Source organism: Pteronotus mesoamericanus, unplaced genomic scaffold (genome assembly GCF_021234165.1).
Source record: "Pteronotus mesoamericanus isolate MK-2021 breed Mesoamerican mustached bat unplaced genomic scaffold, CSHL_Meso_final contig_65, whole genome shotgun sequence".
Taxonomy (NCBI): domain Eukaryota; kingdom Metazoa; phylum Chordata; class Mammalia; order Chiroptera; family Mormoopidae; genus Pteronotus; species Pteronotus mesoamericanus.
This window is the reverse complement of record NW_026555228.1, coordinates 362906-387739: the sequence shown is the minus strand read 5'-3', so window position 1 is coordinate 387739 and position 24834 is coordinate 362906. Positions and strand designations below refer to the sequence as shown.

Here is a 24834-nt window from a genome sequence, read left to right as displayed (position 1 = left end):
CAGATGGATTCGGCATTTTCATTCCTGCAAAGAGAAATCGTTCCCCTGCTCCCTGCTCCTTACAAAGAGCAATTGTGGGGATGAACGGGCGGTCAAGGCGGCGTCCCTGTGCGTTTCCCGTGCGGTGGCTGCCGTGGTCACCGACCGCATGGCAAGGAACACACCAAAGTCCGGGGCGACCGCCCCCCACGGAGGCCCTGCCCCTGGTGGGCGTCCCGACGACCTACACACCTGAAACTAGAAACCTATGACGTTGGCTGCCGTTCATTCCGCAAAGCCAAGCCCGAACGGAGACCACTGCCGAAGGCCGCCGGGCCTCCGCGCGCACTCCTGAAATCGGGAGCTGAGGTGGCTTCTCTTCTCCGTATCAGCCCCTGGGCTGCGCAGCAGACGCGCCGATGCTGGGGTCTCGGCTGGAGCCCACGTGTTGCCGAGACTCTTGACAACTCAAGGTTGTGCAGGTGGGTTTTGGACCCTCGTGCTGACACAGGCCGGCTCTCCGCACTCTTGGGACCAGGAGGGCTGGGAGAGCCGCGTGGGTCCGGCCCACCCGGGAGGCCCAGGTCAGGGTGCAGAGCTGTGTTCGGGAGACCAAAGGAGACCCTATCCCGGGGGGGGGGGGCGCTCAGGGCCTGCTCTCGCTCTGGTCCGCTTCCAGCCTCAGGCACTGGGACACCCGTTGGAGGCACAGGCATGGCATTTGGCCAAGGGATGGGACACCTTTCCTTCTAAGCCCCTCGTTCCAGTGTCCCTGTGCGCAGGTCTGTCATGCCTGGGACCTTGAACCTGCTGGGGTGATAACGGATAATAAGAATGAACCCATGATATGCTTTGTCCTTTTAAATCATGAGATGGATAGATAGATAGATAGATAGATAGATAGATAGATAGATAGATAGATAAGATACATAGGTAGGTAGGTAGGTAGGTAGATGATAGGTGTAGTCAGATAGATGATACATGGATAGATACATTGATAGATAATAGATGAGGTACATAGAGGATGGATGGATGGATGGATGATGGATGAATGATAAATATACTTGGATGATGGACGGACACATGTGTAGATGGACACATGTGTAGATAGATACACAGACAGACATGGTTACATAGATACGTAGATAAACACACACATTTCTTTTTTAAACTAAATCTTTTTTTTTTTTTTTTTTAGTTTCCTATGTATGGTGTTATTTGAAATGCCTCTCCTCTGCCAACGCACTTGGGTAATTCTCGCTGCGTTGGAAATTATCACTGTTGCCTTGAGCTAAAGGTAAATGGACCAAAGCGTGCCATTAGCTGTTTTTTGTTTTGTTTTTGTTGTGTTTTGCTTTGTTTTGTGATCAGCCCTTAATTAGTACTTTCCCATACATGCGCATAATAGCAGCTCCCAGGAAAGGTGTCTGAACTACGCATTGTAGCTGAAGTTAACAGGAGCTGGAGAGTTTTGAGCAGCGGAGCTACCCATCCTTAGAAGGCAAAAGAGGAAAGACATCACAAAAACACCCATGTCGGGACACGTATGAACATCATCTATCCTCATTGAGAAGTTAACGAGGTGGAGACCATGGTTCATGCGTTCACGTGAAGGGACGGTTTTGCTGTGTGTACACGCAGCCTGTGTGCACAATTTGTCCCCCCTCGATAGTGAAAAGTACACCTTCCTTCCTCGGTAATGTACCTGTTACCGAAATGAAGCATTCCATTGGGAAACAGCTCATTTATATGCCGTCATGTTTCCTTGTTTCAGGTGGGTGTGATAGTTCATTGAAGACCTTCTCAGATTTTTCCTTAATTAAAACAATCGGAAGTGCATCCCTAGCGAGCCCCAGAGCAAACCAGTGCTGGAAACCTTGGAAGTGTTTCCGGGTGTAAAAAAAGATGATCTGAGCTAGTTGATATCACTGGGTTTTGAAAGAGTTGAAAAAGAATGTGTGGAGCGTATTCCATTCAGTTCTGTGCTATTTTTTCGAAAAAGACCACTGATTGTATTGATCTAGTAAGTGCTAAGAAAAACATCGTTACAATCAAGGCTGCCATGCATTTTTTTTAGTTTCTTTTTTTTAAATGGATTTGAGAGAGAGGGAGAGAGAAACTGATTTGTTGTTCCACTTGTTGATGCATCATTGGTTGAGTCTCGTACGTGCCATGACCGGGGATCGAACCCACAACCTTCGCATGTCACGAAGATGCTCCAACCCGCTGACCTATCTGGCCACGGCCACCATGTTTGTTTTGAAGGTGAGGTTTGAAACAAAGCATCATATTTTGAATCAGTGCACTTTTTAAGGAATTAATGAAAATACGTTTAATTAATTTGTAACTTTGTATTAAGTCCTTTTGTTCCCTTGTGGGGGACAGTGCAATGAATATCACCTCAGTACAAACTGGGTAACTTACTTGTGTTTTATATATATACTTTGATGTCAAAAATGAAGCCTTTCAATTTGAATCATTTATCAAATCGAAGCTTACAAGGCAAAGAAAATATTTTCTTCAAGTTTTCAAGATACATCTGTAAATCCATTCAAATTATGTCTCATTCAGCCCGCCCCCCCCCCCCCCCCCCGCAGCTTTTAGCACATTGCTTGGGTCATTGTGAGTTTACAATGAGTGCTGGTTGAATCAGCATTTCTGTGCCTTTCACAGCATGAATAAAAGCTGTGATTTCTTTTCCTTTGCCTTGCACTTCTCTTTAGATGTTAAGCACATCATAAACACTATTCATCACTGTCCTACAAAATTATTCACAAAGAACATCGGTGGTCAGAGAGCATGTAAGGTCCCTTTGTCATCGGCCTCAAGTCCGCTCTAAGGACACCAGAAACCAGTCACCCAGATTTTCAAAGGACTGCTCTTTGAACTCTCCGACTCACGTGGAGCAGACATAAGGAGGGCAGTGGCTGATATCCAGGTGACTCTGCGACCATACAGGGCGTGCCAGGCACAAGGATTTGCACCCCCAGTTTAGGCTGAGCTCCCAAGCGGCGCTACGACAGAGTTATTATTTGCTCTTCAACTCCACATTTGTCAAAAGTTGGGGCTTCGAAATATCAAGACACAGGCATAGGTGCTGCAAATTCAAGGCTGAATCCGGTGCAAGCGGCGATACTGTGAGAGACCGGGAGGAGATCTGACCTTAACCGTAAGCCCAATCCTAACTGTAACCTAACATGAACCCAAACCCTGACCCTAACCCTCATCCCTAACCCTCACCCCTAATTCCTAACCCTCATCCCTAACCCTAATCCTTAACCCTAACCCTAATCCCTAAGCCAAACCTCATCCTAACCTAACCCGAAACTAGTCCAAACCGGAACCCTAACCTAACCTAACCCTAACCCTAACCGTGACTCTAATCCCTAACCCTAACCCTTCATGGAGAGTGGCAGGTTCTATCGTACACGTTTATCTACAACTTCCTGGGTGGAGAGCACCGAGAGGATGAGGGAGCTGTTGAAAAGGGTCCTGCGCTGACAGGTACAGGGGGAGCGAGGAACGGTGATTGGGGCCTAAGGGGTGGGACCAGGAGGCGACAGCGGTGGCCTGCAGGTGGCGCTGTCCTCCAAGAGCAAATGGCGCTCCTTGGCATCTACAAGCAGAAGGCGTGTTATGGCCATGAGTTGAAGGCAGCTCGCCGCCTCCCAGCAGCCCCGTAAACAGTATTCTGGACGGAGGATGTTGCAGGTGAGAAGATGAAGATCGTATAAACGATAAAGCCATCGATGGATATCACAGCTTTTTGCTCTGGTCTATCAGTGGATGCCTGCGTTACTTCCGTATCTCAGCTGCTGCAAATTATGCTGCAGGGAACATAGAGGTGTATATACCTTTGAATTACTGCTCCTTTATATTTATAGATAGCATATTTTACCTATATAATACATTCCATGTATAATGTATATATCCAGAAGTGGAATTGCTGGGTTGTGCGGTAGTTCCGCATGTAGTTTTTTGAGGAAACTCCGTATTGTCTTCTGTAGGGGCTGCACCCACCTGCATTCTCACCAACATATTATTTGTTAGCTTTTCCATAATAGGTATCCATCGCGGCCCCTCCAGGCAATGGACTCTTAGAAAGAATGAAACGTCGCCACCGGTGACAACATAGATGGATCTAGGCGTTACTATGCTCCGAGAAATAAACTAGACAAAGGAAGACAAAGACCATATGATTTCGCTTATATGTGCAATCAAATCAAAACAGAAACAGACTCATAGCGCAAAAGGGAAAAAGACTCGCAGGCATAAACAGCAGCGTGGTGATTGATGGAGGCGGGGGGAAGAAGGAGACTGAATGGTCAGGGGGAAAAACATAATAGAGATTTTATATTAAAAAAAGACCGAGTGGATGGTTACCACAAGGGGAGGGGGAGGGGAATGGGTGAAAGGGAATATCGCCAATATATTCCCTAATAATTGGCACCACACCAGTTACTAGAATTAGTGGGGTGGTCCCATTATACAGCAGAAAAATAACCGATCGCTGTGTCGTACGGCTGAATCTAATGTAAATAATATAATACTGTGTGCAGACCATACTTAAATTAGAGCAGGACCAACAGCCCTGGCTGGGTGGGTCCGTGGGTTGGCGCGTCGTCCCGTCCCCCGAAAGGCTGTGGGTTTGATCCCCCGTCGGGGCCCTTACAGAAGGCAGCCGGTCTCCGTTTCTCTCTCATAGGCACGTTTCTCTTTCTCTCCCTCTCTCTCCCTTCCTGTCTCTCTAAATTCAAGAAACCTGTCCTCAGGTGAGCATTACGACATAAATAAAAATAAAAAAGACAAAGAGATGCAAGAACACAAAGCACACGGCTGGAGCTGGCGAGGGTCCACGTGACGGGCCTGTCAGGTCGAGGTTGCTCGGACGGCGTGGCCCGCGCGGCGGAGAGGGGACCGCAAGAGCGGCCCCGACCGTCCGACTCCCGAGTGTGATCTTACGCACACTCGCTGTCGTGTCTGTGATTGCGCAACATGGGGCAAAATATCAGCGTTGGTTTCAACTTCACTGAGAAGACCCCCTCAAACCACATGCCCTGGGTGAACACCAGGAACGGCTGGATTTCGTTGCAGACGTAATATTTTACGCACCCGTTTTATTATCGTCCGTGCCAGTGGGATCACAGAGGGGGGTGTTCTGCAACGCACCGCGCTCTCCTGAGAGATGCGGGATGTGTTTCTGTGTGCACACATACCATGTTATCCTTCTGTCCGAACAAAGAGCCTGCCGTCACGGATTCCGCCCACAGAATCTATGCAACGAACCTCCAGCTCTCGGACCCAGAAAAGGCTGTCCTCCTTGTTTAAGAATTATAATCCATGAAGATGGCAGGTCTTTCGATGGCAATTTATGTACAAGCAAAGGAAGATTCCTTTTTTTAAAGAGCAAGCCGGCATAGAAATAGAACTTGGAGGTCAAAGGAGTCTAAGTTTTCACGTGCTTGGGTTTAACGGTTTTGTCAGTTTTATACATTGGTGAACACCATGGTTCGATCGGTGGCTTAGAAGCAGATTGGAAGGAGTGAGCTCTTATCTCAGGCACTGGGGTGTGGACTCAGAGTTGTCACTATAGCTGTGTGAACGATTCAGGACCTAAAACCAAAAGAAGCTGCACGCTCATCGATGGTGAGTCATCCACAAACCTGGGAGAGTGTTTACGAGTGAGATGTCGAATTAGAAACAACCCACATCAGCTCCAAGGCGATTTGGTTCCAGACGAGAAAATGGAAAGTTGGTTTCAATTTTCATCCCTCGGAAAGGTGTTGCCGGCTACCTTCCCGTTTTGGTCTGTATTCGGTAACAGACAAACCTGTGTTTATTATTCGTTATTTTGTTTCTAGAACATAATGCATTTTTAGTGTTCTGCATTACTATTGCAAAGAAAGAGCTTGCCTGTTGATGAGAACTGATTTTTCTCCATGTACTACCGCCTTGTCATTCTTCACTAAACAATTCATACCTGCTCCTTAGAAGAACAAGAACATGTTTGTTAGTGACAAGACCACCTTCAAAGTGAAGTTTTCGCTGCTGTAGACATGCAGTGGGGAAATTCCTGTTTTTAGCAAATACAGATGAAGCTGTTTGATCATTTCCAATGTCATGAATCAGTAATACTTTTAAGAAACTCTCAAGAATAAACGAACAAGCAAGCTTACTAACGACCTTGAAGGCAGCCTCATTCTAAACAAGTGTGGGGGGATATAATCCAATTTACGATTCTCATGAATCACTTAATGGATCCTAAGTTTGGAACCGTGTGCTGAAGGACTCTTTGCAGCTGCCTTAGCTTCATTTTACTGACATTAGTCATAGCATCTGAGGCTGCACACTATTGAGGGCATAATTCAACCTAACAGAAGGATGGCCCATTATTACTCAGGTCATTTTTAAGTAAAATTAAAAAAAAAAAAAAGATAGAGACGGGACACTTCAGTCAGCTTGACCTATCAGTTGTACAGAATTTCAGTATGCACCTTTACCTCTTTTCCTTCCCATCCTCTCTGTAAGTTAAATGATAAATGATTCCAATAAAAACTGAAGATTCCCTTTGTAATAAATGAGCCCAGTGAGTGAGTTTTATAAACACCAACGAATCCGAATCTGCAAGTATCGGACTGATGTTCACTGTCATACCTGGGCCCTGCTCTCATCACGTAGATTTTTTTGGGGGGGTTCCTTTCCGTGACCCAAAGTTAATGCTGTCCATTGTTGTTGAAGAGTTTTATTGAACCATTTTTCTTTGTGCTTTGTATGCAGTTAAATTAAGTGTCCGTCCACACAGAGGCGCCTGCATAAGCAAACCTCGTGATTTTCCGTATGTGGCAGGAGCTCACTCCCCAGACACAGTCAGCCAAGATTCTTTCTGTCACCGGGTACACGCAATGCAGATTGGGGACCGCAGATTAATTCTCTCCACTACAGGTGCATACCCAGGAAAAATGCGAAAGTTGCCGCACTGGCATGTCACTTAAAAAGAATATTCCAGTGCATGGTCACCCCAAAATAAATGCCCGCTGTGCGGACGTGATGAATCATCTCACACAAGAATGTGGATCGTGGGTTTAATGCTGTATTAGACATGACAAGGGGCTACCCAGTGACCTCCTGGGGTCTCCTCCGCAGACGTACAGCACATGGAAAGCCATCTGACCTGAACCCTACGGTGCAAGCCAAAAAAAGAAAAAAAAAAGAAAAGAAAGAAAAGAACAGAAAAAGACGAGACAAGCCAAGAACCTTTAGATGACGATTACCTGTCACAACGCCCTGAAACTTGCTATTCGAACAGCAATATTGAGATTCAACGTCGTGCTCATTTCTGTACGACACTAACTGCTTTCCCGTAGGAGGAGATACGATTGCTGTTTTTCAGGCATCTTGTTCGTGGATCGTCCTTTAGAATAACCACACAGACCCGGAGCATTTCTCTGGTGTGGACACGGGTCCTTCTTGGAATGACACTCGGCCTTCCCCGGCTCCCTAACGCGTCTGAATTCACACAGTCCCGCTTGTCTCTCTCTACCCCTGTTCAGTGGTTGGGGCAGAAGGGGGACTGACTGACAAGCTCCGTTTCAGAGACCAAAAAATCTCAAAAACATCAATGTTTTGTTGGCTGAACGGCTGAGACTGCCCATGCGGGAGAGAGGGGCCGTTTGTTTATTAATTCACCCAAGCGTAGAAGGGGACTCCTGTGCTCGGCGGGGACCTGGCTCCAAGCACGCTTCTGCCAACGCTCATCATCGTTGCTAGCGTGTGGCGCTGTTCCCACGTGCATCGGCTGTTCTCGCGCGGTTGTTCATAGCCTTTCACACTGGTAAACCTACATGCATCATCGTTCCGGATTATATCAAACACCCTGTTTGGACGTGCAGGATAAACACTGGAATGCGGCGTCGTAGAGAACCCGAAATTGGAACTCTGCCTGGAGGATTGTTTAAACTAAAAGAGAAGGGGGGGGGGGAAATCCTTGGATACTGAAGTAAATGGAAATTCCGAGGCAGAAACTATGGAAACACTGCCTTTTTTTTTTTTCTTTTTTTTTTTCTTTTTTGTTCCAACCTCATCGTTTGCTGAACTTCACACAAGCTTACAGGGCTGTTTCCCTCAGGGCTTTTGGAAAGAATTCAGAATCGTAAAAGCTCAGACCTTTCAATAGGATGCTCTGGGAAGAACCAAGGCTTGCTGGCGCGCGGGACATTAATTAACCGGCCGTCTGAGAGGCGGCTCCACTCACGTTTTGCTGGGAAGGGAGGGGCCGTGGTCTCATAAAGAGCAGCAATTTACTGCCTGTTGCAAATTCTCATTTTGCTTCGCAGGCACAAAAATCAGCAAATAGGCCATTTCTGCAAAGGCTTAGGAGAGGCTGTGAGCGAGGCGGGTGGAGGGAGGGGTATGTTGGAGACCGAATAGTTCTGCCAGATAATTACTGCAACCTTTCAGAATTAATCACCTCTCTCCTCCGTGGGGAAAGAGGGGCCTGTCTTAGTCATGGTGTGGCACCGAAACTGCCATCATCGGCCGTTGGGGACATCAGGTGGCGTGAAAGAGGCCTTCCTCTCAAGCAGAGCAGGGGTCATTTCGTGAGAAACTGTAAAAAAAAGGGAGGGGGTGGGGAGAAAAAGGCCTAGGGGCGAATGCTGAAGCTGCCCAATATTCGCTGGCAAGAAAAAGTAATTAGGAGTCGCTAATTAAATAGTGGAGGGTCGGTGCATCCGCGTGTTCTCCCCTCAGGTCGGTCCCTAACGTCACAGAGGACCGGAGTTGGAAGATGTGCCATGCATGCACGACCTGGCACGGGTCGCCCTGCGTGTACTTGTAGGTCCAAGAGTCCCGAGTGGTGTCATTTGAACAGGAAAACCCGCTTCCTGCTGCGTTAAGTCCGCCCATTTGTTTTTGGTCCTCTGCTGGCAGAAGGCCTCAGCCTTTAGGATTTCGTTGTCGGTTTGAGAAGCTGGAACTGGAGAACGTCTTGCACGGATGGCCACTTGGGCGAGAGGTGCCTTTGAAGGAACCGGGTCTGAGGGGTGTGGTTTTAGGGCGTGAGTCAGTCTGTCGTCGTAGAAACACGACAGCAGGCTACCAGGACTTCCTTCTCATTAATTGAAATGGGTAAATGGCACGGCCCTTGGACTCAAGAATGATACAGAAAGGGAAAAAATACCATAATTGGGAATTCGGGTAGGGACAAATAAGAATGGGAAATGGTGTCAACTTTTTAATGCTTTTTAAAAAAAAACTTTTATTTATTTTTAGAGAGAGGGGAAGGGAGGGAGAAAGAGGTAGAGAAACATCCCTGTGTGGTTGCCTCCTGCGTGCCCCCTACGGGGGGCCTGGCCTGCAACCCAGGCAGGTGCCCTGACTGGGAATCGAACCGGCGACCCTTTGGTTTGCAGGCCGATGCTCAATCCACGGAGCCACACAAGCCATGACTGCCTTTTTTTTCTTTTTTCTTTTTTAAAGAAGAAACATAGTGTCGATCTGAGTGTGGGGCAGGGTGGTGGAGGAGGAGGGAGTGTATATGTGTGTGTAATAAATGACCTCGACCACCAGAGGAACACAGTGCTTCCAGGTCAAGAGATTTGTGTGTGTAGAAAGGAGCAGGGAGCGAGGAGCGTGCTTGAGATGGGTCAGTTTGCCCAAGTTGCCTTCTCAGCAGCTGATGAGAAGAAACTAAGAATTCCAGGCCTTGCTTGGAACCTAGTTTCTCCGTTTACAGAGTTCTCCTGGTTTTTAAAATAGCGTGTGCGCCCCCAGCTCACGGTATTTTGCGGGTGGCCGGGGAGATTGGAATATGCCTTGGCGTTCAGCCAAAGTTCCCTTCTCTCCTGATGAGAAGTTTTAAGATCAACTCTCTTAGTGAGACTGTTTAACATCGACTCTCTGAGCAGCGTTCGTATGTGCAATACAGCATTATTAACTACTTAAGAATATTTTTTTTCCTGGCTTACATTTATAACAATTCTTGTTTACAGTAATTGAAGCAAAAATGACTTATTGAGGCAAGCGAACACTATTGCCTTCCTGGCCCTTATTCAGTCAATGTTACATTTTATTAAGGAATTATTTTTGGTGTGTGTAACTCTGGGAGTTTTTTCTACATAGGCAAACAGAGGTGCCCACAAGCTCCTGAAGGGTGGGATCTCCTTGTGTCTGTCATTTCCTTTGACAGTGAAACATGAAAACAGTGTTCAATTCAAAGTAACAAAAACGTAATGAGAAAAAGCTGATGCTTACTGCTTTTGTACACATACACGCAGAGGTCTCTTCCCCTGGAACAAAATTTCTTTCAGGAGTCTTTTTCGTTTTGTCCAGGAAACGGACATGTGCACCGGAATGATAACTGGAATCCTGTCAAATTTATAGTCGCTGGTGTTGTCACTTGTTATATAAATATTTTAGGCTCAGTTTGCCTTACGGATGGGCTCCACCCCAGGCCACCGAGGAAGCATTTTTACAGAATCGTTCTGTTATTTATAGGCTCCCACCCTCTCTGCCATGAAAAGTGTTCTGCGCTGTTGCTTCTCACAGGGAGGAACGCATGGGCCAGGTGACCCACAAACTTTGCAAACAAGAATGATGTGGATGTGCCTTTTGGAGCTGACGAATCCAACCGCTCTGTCTCCCCTTGCAGGGTTTTTAAGTACCGGAGACCAGGCGGCCAAAGGCAACTACGGGCTCCTGGACCAGATCCAGGCGCTGCGGTGGATCGAGGAGAACGTCGGGGCCTTTGGCGGCGATCCCAAGCGCGTGACGATCTTCGGCTCCGGCGCAGGAGCCTCCTGCGTCAGCCTCTTGACCTTGTCCCACTATTCAGAAGGTAACTGGTGAAGGTGTCCCCATGGGAACTGCTGGGCCCCAGGACCAAATGAACCCATGTCCCCAAAACGACACGCGTCTGTCTACATTGTCTTCTGTCACTCAGCTTTCCCTCCCGTTTTCAAAATGGAGCTATCATCGACATGAAACATTACGTTGCTTTCAGGTATACAACATAACGATATCGTATTTGTATGCATTGTGAAGTCTATACATTGGTAAGTCGAATTCACACCCATTGCCTCACGTTGTTATAAAATATCTTAGTCGTCTGATGAGAACTTCCCGGTATTAGCAGTTTTCCTATAGGCAATACAGTGACGTTAACTACTACATTTCTCCATGTATCATGTACACTCTCATTTTTGTGCGCATTATACACGGGACTGTTATGCCTGTGGTATAGGATCATTACACCCTTGTATGATGTGCATCCTTGTTTTCCCTCAAAAATATGGGCAAAAGTGTGCATCATACACGACAAAATATGATATTTTCATAATATACCTTTTTTTCCTTAAATTGACTGCCATTAGATGTCGCTTACAACGATGACCTCTTTCAAAAGGCCAACGCTGTCCTTTGGCCTTTCTGTCCTTACTCGGTCAGCGTTAAGAGGACATAGATAATAGATGTGGATTTGTAGACTTCGCCGTAAAATCTCGTGACATCATGAGGCTGGCGGCCTCTTCTCTGTTACTGACTCTCTTCCCCATGCGGTGCTGCACAAAATAATGTGGAAAGGACTCTGTAATTGAAAAGTCACTTTTCTGATCCAAGCTAACCGAGGGTCATTCTCTCCTGTCCATGGGTGACAGAGGACTTAAGCCATTTTGCAATTTAAAAGAGACATCAACCGCATAGGGAATAGAGTAAACAATACTGTAATAACTGTGTATGGAGCCAGGTAGGCGCTGGACGTAGTGAGAGGATCACTTCAGAAGTTATATAAATGCATGACTGCTATGTTGTACACTTGAAGCTAGCACAAGAGTCAACGTCAACTGTCTTTCAAAAGAAATAAACATTTAAATCAAAGAGAGAGATCAGCGGGGATTGGCTACCGTGTGCACCATACCTCTTTGAACCATTTACATCAAAGCACGTACAACTTGAAAGGAATTATTTTTCTTTAAATAGTTCTACAGTGTCTTCCTTTCAAACCCCTCCAAGATGCACAAACATGCTAACAAAGGACGGCACCATTGGGCCGGATCCCCGCGTCCCATTCTGTCCTCGCTTCCTGGACCATCACGGACACATCGCTGAAACTTTCTGTGCCTTGATGTCCTCATTGGCAAGATAAAATTGACGATGAGTTTTTAGTCCTCAGCTTTGAATGCCTTGGTTCTTTGTTTCCTCGTGCGTAAGGAGAGTGGAGTTAAAGGCTTAGACTTGTATTAACCCTTGACAAAAAGGAAAAAGTGCATCGTCAGGTAAATGCCTAGACTTTCACGTTTCTCACTTTGCGACCGAGAAACTTGTCGGAACCGACTTTCGTGGGAATCAACCCCATCTCAGCCAAAACTAATGGGGGAAGAGCGTTAATTACTTAAATTGACCGATAGAAATGATTGTGCTACGGGATAATGTCTTGTGTGGCTCCTTTGTACAAAGTGCCTTTTCAAAAGCAACCCAGAGATAGAATCAAAAATTTAAAAAATCCCCAAAGGGTTGGCCATAGGAATTCCACTTCTAGCGCTATATTCTAACAAAATCAACGTACATGTGGCAAGATACATTCACAAACCTATTTCTCCTAATGTTATCACAGCAAAGAATGATGAAAAAAAATGGTAAAAGATTAAAAAGACAAGGAAGTTAATAAGGAACAAAAGTATTTACTCAAAGGAACAATAATTAGTTGTAATATTTGAGCTTAAGATAGACAATAGCCTGAGAAACACAATGTAAAAAATATACCTATAATAGACACAGTTCAGCAAAGCAGACTAAGGAGGAAAAATAGCCAAAAAGAATGATACTAAAATGTTAAGGTTACTTGCATGTTACAGTATGAATTATAGGGGATATTTTTTTCTTTACTCAATGTTTCTCATTTTTCAGGGGTTATATTACTTCCCTGGCAGACAGATATATCCATACTTCTTCCTCACTCGTGGCCAGCCAATAGTGGTGAGAGAGAGAGAAAGAAGTGACTTCTAGCACTGTTTCTCTAATTCTGATTGTTTTAACTCATAAATGTCTCCATAGATCAAATATCGACGTCATTGCTTTAAGGCATTTTAAAGCATCAGTCTTTTTCATCAAACTCCCAAGTTCTAAACTTGCCTATTTCTGGCAATTATAAACACGGGGACAGTGGCCTCCAATCACTTCCACGATGTATTGGGCAAAGCCACATTAAAGCCATGTCCAAGGTTGTGCCTCATCGTTGGGCAGTGCAAATTTTACTCCTCAAACTGCCCAAGATTCTTCAAATGTCTCACCAAACAGACATTCTTAAAATGGAGTAGAATAAGTTATACAAAGGACTGGGCTTAAAATGGATGCAATTTTGAAATGACTTAATTTTTAAAAAAAAATATACATTGTAGTTGGGTGTTCAAGCGAGGCTTTCTTTAGGAAGAGTTCGTTCAATTCATTTCACTGCAGAATTTTAAGACCCCTAACAGGCTGAGGAGGGGGCTAGGACTACATCTCTGAATGTGTACTCTGAGGCTGATTTCCGTAGATTTGTTTTTCCTGGGAGGAAGCCATACCTGGTTTTCCTGGGAGACAGAGCAGCCTTTGACCTCCTTCGTGGCCCAAAGCGTATTTTTAGGGACCGGGGGAGGTCTGCTCCAACAGGCTTTGTCCGTAACGTCAGGGATGGACAAGCAAATACAACAGCAGGTTGTGCGAGGAGAAAGAGAAGATGTAGCTTTGCCCCTCCAGGTCAAGGGTAAACGTAGTTTTATTTTCTTAAACAACATTTGTGGTGTGTGTGCCGTAAGAACATCGCATCCCAGCAACGTCCGGGGGGCGGGGGCAGGCCGAGATGGAAGTGCATGAAAGAGCTCGTGCATGAGCTGAATGCCCCTGTGCCCAGACATTCCCAGGCCCGGGGCTCAATCAGAGCCTTCTTTGCTCCGTGAAAGCGGCCCTTCTGTCTCTCGGAGTTTCTCATTTGCATGCCCCCAATTTTGCACCTGCAGGCCTGTTCCAGAAAGCCATCATCCAGAGCGGGACCGCCCTGTCCAGCTGGGCCGTGAACTACCAACCGGCCAAGTACACCCGGATATTGGCAGACAAGGTCGGCTGTAACATGCTGGACACCACGGACATGGTGGAGTGCCTTCGGAACAAGAACTACAAGGAGCTCATCCAGCAGACCATCACCCCCGCCACCTACCACATCTCCTTCGGCCCTGTCATCGACGGCGACGTCATCCCCGACGACCCCCAGATCCTGATGGAGCAGGGCGAGTTCCTCAACTACGACATCATGCTGGGCGTCAACCAGGGCGAGGGCCTGAAGTTCGTGGACGGCATCGTGGACAACGAAGACGGCGTGACGCCCAACGACTTCGACTTCTCCGTGTCCAACTTCGTGGACAACCTGTACGGCTACCCGGAGGGCAAAGACACCTTGAGGGAGACCATCAAGTTCATGTACACGGACTGGGCGGACAAGGAAAACCCGGAGACGCGCCGGAAAACCCTGGTGGCCCTGTTCACCGACCACCAGTGGGTGGCCCCCGCGGTGGCCACCGCCGATCTTCATGCCCAGTACGGGTCTCCGACCTACTTCTACGCCTTCTACCACCACTGCCAGAGCGAGATGAAGCCCAGCTGGGCGGACTCAGCCCACGGCGACGAGGTCCCCTACGTCTTCGGCATTCCCATGATTGGCCCCACGGAGCTGTTCAGCTGCAACTTCTCCAAGAACGACGTGATGCTCAGCGCGGTGGTCATGACCTATTGGACAAATTTCGCCAAAACCGGGTAAGTTTTCCCCATCGTGTTGTTACATGTGTGGTTCCTCCGTATAAGTGTTGGCAGGCGTATATACGCCACAGCTTGCAGACGTACACACTATCGTCACTTTTCCCCAGCTTTTGCGGGCACCACGTTTGTTCTTTACCCCTCCATCATTGCTGTCGAGACACATTTTTTTTTAATACTTGCCTGAGAGTATGTTTATTGATTTTAGAGAGAGGGCAAGGGGGAGAGAGAGACAGATAGACAGAGAAAGATTGATGTGAGACAGAAACACAGATTGGTTGCCTCCCGTATGCACCCCGACTGGGGATTGAACCTGCAACCTGGGTATGTGCCCTGATGGGGGTTTGAACCTGCAGCCTTTTGGTGCATAGGACGATGGTCCAACCAACGGAGCCACCCAACCAGAGTAAGCCAGATTTCTATGATGGTGCTAATTGTATATTGAAAATTCTGTTTCTTACCTGCTAATGCAGGCTATAGACATGCTTGGCAATTTTATTGAAAGCTGATTGTCGAGTTTCCAGGGTATAAATGAGACCTCATCTCATTTGGTAAATAACAGAGTTATCAAAACACACGAGCCCCATGATACATATTCTAATTCTGCAGCCCTGGAAATGAAATAGATCTCATAATAACTGTAAAGAGATACTGTGTGTGTGTGTGTGTGTAATATATATACACATATAGGCATACTTCATTTTATGACCCTTGGCTGTATTGTTAGACATTGCTTTATTTATTCATTTATTTACTGAAGATTAAGACTAAGATACTTACTGAAGTATTACATGGTGGTCAGCATTTTTAAAGCAATAACATATTTTTCGTTAAAGGATGCGCATTGTTTTTTAGGCATAATGCTATCGCACACTCCATAGACGATAGCAGTGATTTTTCCAACTAGGGCACCACAAGAATTTTTAACACAGGCAATACCTGGCTATTTAGTCAGGGGCTCTGACTTCTTTTCCCTCAGATTGTCAAACAAAGAAAATGACAACAGCCAACACGACAATCGCCGTCCGGTGTGAAGGAATCAGAATGATATCTATTTTATGGTCAGATCAGCAAAAGATATATTTTGGGGGCGTGCTGCCGAATTCTAGTAATTAGCGTTTGTGCGACATGAAAAAGGTTGACAATTGCTGGACTACAGTATAGTGTAAACATGACTTTTGTACGCACCGGGAAACCAAATTCTTTGAGTCAGTTGCTTTATTGTGACATTTTGCCTCATGGCAGTGATGTATAAAGGACTGTATTTCTAATATCTGTATAGTTACATATGTACGTCTATACAAATGTTTATACATATTGATTTCATACATAAATATACATTTCATCAATATGTGCATATATACAGGATCTGGCAGAAGGAAGGCCACCTTCAGTGTGGTTGGTAGGGTAATAATATAGGTGTCACAATTTATAGTTTTAATTTGAACATTTCATCCAGAATGTCGTAGGGTGGGCTGGAGGGTGTCATAGTGTTACATTCCAGAATTACATGCTGATGATTTTGTCCTAAAAGATGTTTATGTAATAAAAAGGAGTGTCGTTTGTGCTGGACCCTGGAGAGGGGTGCAGGTATCTCTGTGTATCTCTAAATATATCTTTTCTTAAAACCTCGTTGGCTAAACGCATAGAAAATATACAACAGCGCCCCCCATAGGCTGCTGAGCAGAGGCTCAGCAAACAAGGAGAGAAAAGACTGCCCAGTACCTCACGTAGCTACACACCTATCGAGACCTCTGCATTCTCTCCTGTCCCCTAACCTAATTGGGGGAATGAGTGAGGCGTCCCTCGGTCCCACGTGGTTAATGTACTCCTTTCATTAACCTTGAGCCTCTTGTGCTGAGTTGAAAATGAAGCGGCTGGCGGTGGCGCGGCTGGAGCAGCTTCCCAGGGCGAGCTGGGCGGGCGCTGCATTAGCTTCCCGCAGTGCTGCCCTGCCGGCCCACGCCCCACGCAGCTCCCGGGAGGGGGGAAGGGCGGGGCTTTTGAGGGTGACCGTGCCTGGGGCTCTACAAGCCTGTCATTCTTCACAGTCCCTGCAAACACTCCTGGTGGCGGGCGGGGCGGGCGGAGCTTCCGAGGGCTTCACAGTCGTAGCTCAAGTACAGCATGTCTGCTGAGTGGAAAGTGTGTTGTGTGAGCGCCCACGGAGAACGGTCCGATTTTATATATTTGCAGTCAGAACAGGTGCCCCGAGCGCCGCAGGGAAGGGACAAGGCACAAAGATTTGGGAACGGCGGTTGACTCTCAGGAAACCGTTTTGTCTCCCTCCAGGAGAGGGTTGAAATCCAGTCCATACGGATGTTCACACCACAGTGGTGCATTCGCTTCCTAGGGCAGTTGAAACCCAAAGGGATGTGGTTTGATACCCAAAATGACTTGTCTCTGGGGCGATGTCCCCCGCAAACCCGCCGGAGCCTGTGTCTCCACGCTTCTCGTTAGCCTTGGGCAGTTTGCCGGCAGCCTGTGGCGTTCCTGGCTTGGAGCTGCGTCCCTCCGGTTCCCGCCTGTGTCACGGGCGGTTAGCCCGCACACGCGTGTGTCTGTTTAGATGGCACGTTCTTGGGAAGGTGCGGGAACATTGCTTTAGAACGTCGCTCTGCTGCACTGAGACCTGACCGTGTCTTCACGGATGACTTCCGCAGAAGGCCACGATCTCAGGTGCCAGGGTTAGGACTTGAGCACATCTCAGCGTGAGAGGGAACAGCGGAACTCACAGCTCCTTCTAAAGGCAGCTTCCTGTCCACGGGACCCAGGCCCTCCATCTCCCCTTGCAGCGATTTACATCCTCGGGAACGGAAAATTCACAGGGCCGTTTCCCAAACCATGGCCTTCTGCGCCCGTTTTTGGCTCTGTCCTCCAAGCATGCCCTTCTTGCCGTGCGATCTAAACGCCCCAGCATCACTCACCTTTCTGAGAACCAAGTCTTTCTTTTCCCCTTTCCATGTTTTGAACATGAGTATTTGATCATTTTAATTGCAAAGCCAGTGTTATCCATCATGCGTTTAAATGAACCGTTAAAAAGAAAAAAAAATAGAAGCCAAACAAAGTCATTAAATTCTCGTTAGCGCTCCTTCTGGCCAGAGGCCCTGGGTTGAGGGCTTTTTCTTTGTTCAAAAATGAAGGAAAGAGAGGAAGGGGATGAATACCGCAGGCTCACACCAAGCAGATGCCTCCAGCAGCATCTAAGCAGCACTGGGCCAGGATGGAAAATGCCACGCTGTTCTGCCATCGAACGCTTTGTAATGCTGTAGCCCAAGTTCCTACAGCTCCCTGGCTTGGCAGTGCAGGTCTGCGCCCTTCCCTGGGGGAAATAGGCAGGGCGTGGAGCTAAAACACCACCCAGGATTCAGGAATCACGGCCCAGGCCGATTTAGGGGACGAGGAACGTTAACGTGCTGACGACGTTGCGGGCTTTCTTAACGGTGGCGAGGTAGCAGGAGCAGGCGGGAAAGGACACAGCCTGCATCTTGCAGAATAGCGGCCACCTGACCGGAGCCCAAAGCTTCAGGTAGGGGTCTCCCCGAGGGCATGAGAGAGAGATGACACGGGGCCTCGGAAGTCCGTCGGAAGAATCGGGAGGCCATCCCGGCAGGATGCACGCTTTCGTTCCTGCGGTCCAGGAGGAGCGGAGCTAAAACGATACTGAACACATATGCATGCACTGAGTTTTTTTCTTAATTCATTTGTAAGGGCGGTTGGTGGGACTGAGCGTGTCCTTCAAGGGAGGCACTCAGAACTCCATTTAATGTGCACAGCAAAACGCCGCTTCGGATGTGAGTAGGGAGTCATATTTCGCGGGCTGCTGGCTGGGCAAGGAAACACGATGCAGCTGATGGGCATAGCCTAGTGATTGAGGTATTTGCCCGCGGATGACAATGGCTTCAGAGGTCGTTGCGAGTTAGTTACTTATTTTAAATAAGTTGTGGCATCGGCAGCCTGGTGCAGAGAACGTCCTCGTGCCCGGGGGAGTGGGGTGGGGAGCTGCTTCAACAGTCCAGGTGAGGAGAACAAGCCCAAATGATATCGGATAGGCAGCTGCACAGGTTAAACCGTATCTGAGCTCACGGTCCGAGGGGTGAGGCTTAGCTCTGACCTCCAGCACACGGACACAAGCAAGGATGCAGGGAGTAGCCTAGAAGGCGGGTGAGCACCAGCCACTGCTCCTTCTAAGCACAAGGGATTCAGGAGTTTGATAAAAAGAAAGCTCATCCTGCACCCAGGACAACACATTGTGAAGAAAGGCGCCCACGGCTCCACAACACATGTAAACGTTATCCTCTGGTGGAACTTCACGCCTTTCATGCGTGACACACAGCATCCTGAGTTCCCAATTGTTCAAGGTGGAGGGGCACCTGCGGCTGCTATTTGCACGCCCCGAAGCGCTAACAGTTACAACCTGGCGTCTAGGTTTAAATGTTCATATATTAGGCATATCAACTTTCCCGGTTGTGTGCACACAAACAATGATGTTAGGCCTTCCCTTTGGGGCGGTGCAGAGAGGTGAAGAAGGGAGGGAAGAAGACAGAGGAGGAATTATTTCTACCCAAGACACTGTTTCCATGACCCACGTGAGAACTGAAGCAAAACAGAGATGAAAATGGACACTTCAGGCCAGAATATTCGGTGGCCGCATAGGAACAGGGCTGACGTGGAGAGTTTTGGTCAATGAGGCGTAACGTCAAGGGAAAATGAGAGCTGATTCCAAAGCTGGCCAACGCTGATAAAGAATATGCATCTCTGTCCTATCAAATATCTGGCAACAGAAGGGAAGGCTTGTTGGTCATGGCCAATCAATACAACTCAGCTGCTCATTGATCAAGGGCCAGTTCAGTTCGGTTCCTGTGTAGAAAGAGGTGGATAGAAAGCACATATGACGATCTCCATCGCAAACACGACCGTGAAAGGAATTTAAGCAACCCAGTTTTGCCTTGGATCTTGAAGACTTTAGAAGGTATCGGCATTCGGAGATAGCGACATTGCTTCATCATGACTAAGACACCAAATATATTAAATATATAATAAAAGCAATGTGTATTTCACTTTTTTTACTTTGTCCTCCAGAGTGTGGGGTGGGTATGGTGGAACGCTTTAGAGCTTTAGTTTGCTTTCAGGAGCATCTCTACTTAGGAATTTGCCGGAAGCCTATGATTAATTTATTTTCCACGTTCACCGAATCTTTGCAGAGAGTGGGAAAGAGACAATTAAGGAGAATAGAGCAAGAATGGCCCAGCCGTACCAGCCTGGTTTTACAAGTGACCTTTACTGCCAACAACATATTTCACACTAAAGAAGTAACCATCTTGATCCATTCCATAGGAGTCACTGAACACACAAGTCTTGGTGTGTCGCTGGCGTTTGCCCCCGAGATCCCATAACACGCCGTCCGCGACCGCTTCGTTTCAGGTCAAAGGAGAGCCCCGTGCCCACAATGCCACCCTATCAAAATGCACTGCCATCTTTAAAGAAGTCCTGTTACCTCTCTCTGGTCCAGAAAAGGACCCACAAAACCTTAGGAACACATTTAACTCTGTACCCAGTGCCAAGATCATATCGCCAATAAAATACGCCCCTTGGAAACGTCCGGGTGAGGGGCTGGGGAATACGGGGGTGGGGGGAGGCTGTAGGAGAAGGCGTGTCTGTTTCTATCGTGAATCGTCATACTCTTTAATTTTACCGTAGACATCCCCCGTCAGTAGCGTGTTGACGAGGTGGCGTGGGCTTCCGTAAGCTCCGTGGGTTTATTTCAGTTTAAGGCTTCTAACTGTGTGTCTGAGAAGTTTGATAGATTTGACCCGGGTCAAGTATACCTTTCTCGTTTCCCCAAGCACGGTGCCCTGTTCTTGAGAGCACAATAAATGTGTTTCTTTGCTTTTCAAATGTACCCCAAATTCCAGCAAAATGGCCTAATATCCAGCTCGAACAAAACAGTCTTTCTCCCAGATGATGTGTCCTTAATAACGGGCTACACAGCTAAGAAACAAAATGCACTGAGGTCAGATGAGCAGAGAATTAGTAGGAACCCCCACAACCTCCCACGGCTTTCGGTCAGTAAAAATCGATGATAAATGTTTCCATGGCAAGTTCCCATTGAAAAGAAAGGTTCCAAATATTTATTTTAGGAAAACTCAACTAAAAGAAACATACGGGGCTCCAACACTTATTCCAAAATAAAAAATTTTAAAAAATAAGAAGTCAAAGCAGTTTATTATAAAATGTATTGTTTATAAATGAACACATACCTACGAAAGGGTGTATCATTAGGAGCTATAATTTTATATTTTTGGTCCCCTTACTAAAATAAAAGCGCTGCATTTCATGTGTATTCAGATATGAGGTAAAAACTTTTTTCTCTTATACATCTATCATCCTATAATACATATCATATCTATATGTGTATAGTGAATAAACATATATACCCCATATAGTATACAGTATGTACCATGATGCGTAGTATTATAAGCATATACTGTATACAGTATATTGCATGCTGTATGTACTGTGATATATAGTTTTATACAGATATACTATATACACTATACCACGTGCAGTATATACAGTATTTTATATAGCATATGCTATAAAAGTATATAGCATCCTTTCTATACTGTGGGCATATACTTCTTTACAGCTCTCTCTAAGGAAATTTTTAGGTTTTCTAAATTACATTTTTAGGTATTGTAAAAATCTACAGGGTCCGGCACACGTAAGGCCTACTTGGGTGTGGCTGGTAGGATACTAATATAGGTATAATAATTTGTAGTTTTAAGTTGAACATTTCCTCTAACATGGCCTAGGGTGTGCCTGAGTATCATATTATTAGAGAATTACATGCTTACGACTTTGTCATAAAAGCTTTTGTAAATAAAAAAAGGGGGGGGTGTTATTTGTGCCAGACACTGTGTCTTTTGGAGTAGTATAAACTAGACATATTTTAGGCATTCTAATTTATGTATTGGCAGAAAGGGGATACCATTTAATGAGCTCTTACTGTATGCCAGCATTGTAGCGGTGCATATTCCACCTTCACCTCTGACTCCCAGACCCTGTGCTCCCATCTACCCCATAACTGAGGAATCGGGAGAACCTGCTCGCAATTTCTCAGGTGTAGAAAGCTCAGCATTTCGGAAATGGCTTTGACCACCACGGGGGAGGGCGGCTAAAGTCCTTCCTTCGGCAGATACTGTACCTGCCGGCCAGGTCTGCTGTGTGCATCTTTCCCGATGCCCAGAAACACCTGTAGACCAGAAATCTTCCAGGAGGACCTCCCGGTCCCTTGGTGTGTGTCCGGGAAGCTGGCAGTGGATGCACCGCTTCATAAAAACGCTGCCAAGACGTTGTTTCCTTTACTGCCGTTGAAGATAATTGGATGCGTTTTAAAAGTAGGGAAAGTACTATGAAAATGACATAATGCTGCCACCAGGAATTCTTTTAAAAATACAGTTGGATCAAGAAGATGTGGTGCGTGTATACAAGGGGGTATTGATCAGCCATGAAAAGAGTGACATCTTTAGCCTTTGCGCCAACGTGGAGGGGAATAGAGCGTGTTGTGCTGAGTAAACTAAGTCAGACACAGACAGACACGATAGGATTTCACTTTTGCATAGAATGTGGTATACACACACACACACACACACACACACACACACAATGCACTATTACTCAGCCATAAAAAAAAAATGACATCTTCCCATTTTCACCTGTAAGGATGGACCTAGAGGATCTTGTGCTAAGTGAATACGCCTGGTGGAGAAAGACAGAGACATTATGATTTCACTGCTATGAGGAATCTAAACAGCGCCATAAATGGATAAACAGAACAAAACAAATGATAAGTAAGGGAATTTTCAGGTGAAGGCAAAAGGGTAGCCAACCTTAGAATAACGCAGAGGGCGTCTGTGGCGACTGCGGTAGGTTGTGCACATCGATAAACGCGTGCGGTTAACAGAGGGTAGTTAGTTTCCCGTGTTGCTTGACTGAGACTCCCGGGTGCCCTTGCGGAAGAATATGACCTCCTTTCTGTTTTGTCCTCCCTTCTTTTCCCAGTGACCCCAATCAGCCCGTGCCTCAGGATACCAAGTTCATCCACACCAAGCCCAACCGCTTTGAGGAGGTGGCCTGGTCCAAGTACAACCCCAAAGACCAGCTCTACCTGCACATCGGCCTGAAACCCCGGGTGCGGGACCACTACCGCGCCACCAAGGTCGCCTTCTGGCTGGAGCTGGTGCCCCACCTGCACAACCTGAACGAGATATTCCAGTACGTCTCCACCACCACCAAGGTCCCGCCTCCTGACATGACATCCTTTCCCTACGGGACCCGGCGCTCCCCCGCCAAGATATGGCCCACCACCAAGCGCCCGGCCATCACGCCAGCCAACCACCCCAAGCACTCCAAGGACCCCCACAAAACAGGGCCCGAGGACACCACCGTCCTCATCGAAACCAAACGGGACTATTCCACCGAGCTGAGCGTCACCATTGCTGTGGGGGCCTCCTTGCTGTTCCTCAACATCTTGGCTTTCGCCGCCCTGTACTACAAGAAGGACAAGAGGCGCCATGAGACGCACCGACGCCCCAGCCCCCAGAGGAACACCACCAACGACATCGCGCACATCCAGAACGAGGAGATCATGTCGCTGCAGATGAAGCAGCTGGAGCACGACCACGAGTGCGAGTCGCTGCAGGCCCACGACACGCTGCGGCTTACCTGCCCGCCCGACTACACGCTCACCCTGCGGCGCTCCCCCGACGACATCCCGCTCATGACCCCTAACACCATCACCATGATCCCAAACACATTGACAGGCATGCAGCCCTTGCACACGTTCAACACCTTCAGCGCAGGACAGAACAGTACCAATTTACCCCACGGGCACTCCACCACCAGGGTATAGCTCTGCCGTCCCCGCCCGCCCGTCCCTTCCCTTGCGCCTCCGTCGGCCCGCCCCGTGCGAGAGCACAGGAACGGAGAGGCGACACCTCTACCCAAGGAATGCCCGCCACCCCGCCAACCTAGAACACAGCAAACACACACACGAACTCAGAAGCAGACAGCAGAATGGCAAGTCCACAACGTGGTCCCTGAGGACACACGGCATTGGCACGAGATCACCTCCTGACCCGATGAAATGTGAAGAGTAGACATTGTGAACATAAAACGCTGCTTAAACATCCCCGCCGCCCCGGCGATCGGTTCCCCGTGACGCCACGCGCCTTCCCAGAACCTGGGCATTCCCAGCCTAACCACATGCGCTCACACTTCTGGAACTTAGCCAGGGACACTTCATTGGTTGTGTTTCCTTTTCTTTTCTTTTTTCTTAAATTGCAATTAAAAAACAATAATGATAATAATAAAAGTCCTTTATGTGCCATACGACAGGTGGCTCTAGTTAAGAGAAGCAAGAATCTATGGGCGTTTACCCAGCAAACGGAACTCGACTCGAGTAAGCAGGAGAACTCGCATTTTATTCTTAAAAACACAAGCGCTGACTATGCAGCCCCGGACGTAGACTCCTGGGCAACTAGATGGCTTGCCAGCCTGGACTCTATTTAAGAAACTTTGTAAAAATAAAGAGAACCTGTATATAGCTGTGAGTTCACACATACACACACACACACACACACACACACACACACACACACACAGAGACACCCCGCAAACAGGAAAAAACAAAACAGGCTTTTATTGGTGTTTTTAGTTTGAAAGAGCTTTTAGCAAGATTGTACTATTCCCATTGTGGTCTGTATGTATATAAATATATATATATATACACATTAGTCATATCACCTCTGTTTCCTCCCAGCACAGGAGGCATTGCTTCTTAATTCCTTGTGGAAATGAGGACATGGGGTTTTGTAATGCGTTTTCTGTGTAGCAAGGGGTGGCGTCCTCTCGGACACCCACACGGTCGGTCTGACTGGCCTCGGGTGGGGCACCTTCCCCTTTTCAGGTTGTACAAGTGCATGTGACAGCAACCTTAGAAGACTTGTTTGAGGAAACTTCTTGCGTGTGCGTGTGCGTGCGTGCGTGCGTGTGTGTAGCTTTCATGACGTC

The 24834-nt window shown here is 47.2% G+C and overlaps 1 protein-coding gene across 2 annotated transcripts in view; it reads left to right on the top strand.

The window, feature by feature from the left end:
• The window catches only part of NLGN4X (neuroligin 4 X-linked), a 182776-nt gene extending 159094 nt beyond the window's left edge, over nt 1-23682 (top strand). For both annotated transcript variants that reach the window (XM_054581025.1, XM_054581026.1), the window contains 3 exons: nt 10628-10813; nt 13971-14760; nt 22825-23682. In XM_054581025.1, the coding sequence (XP_054437000.1) occupies nt 10628-10813; nt 13971-14760; nt 22825-23674 (1826 nt within the window). In that variant the 3' untranslated portion in view covers nt 23675-23682. The remainder of the gene's footprint in view (nt 1-10627; nt 10814-13970; nt 14761-22824) is intronic.
• Nucleotides 23683-24834: the final 1152 nt, after the last annotated feature.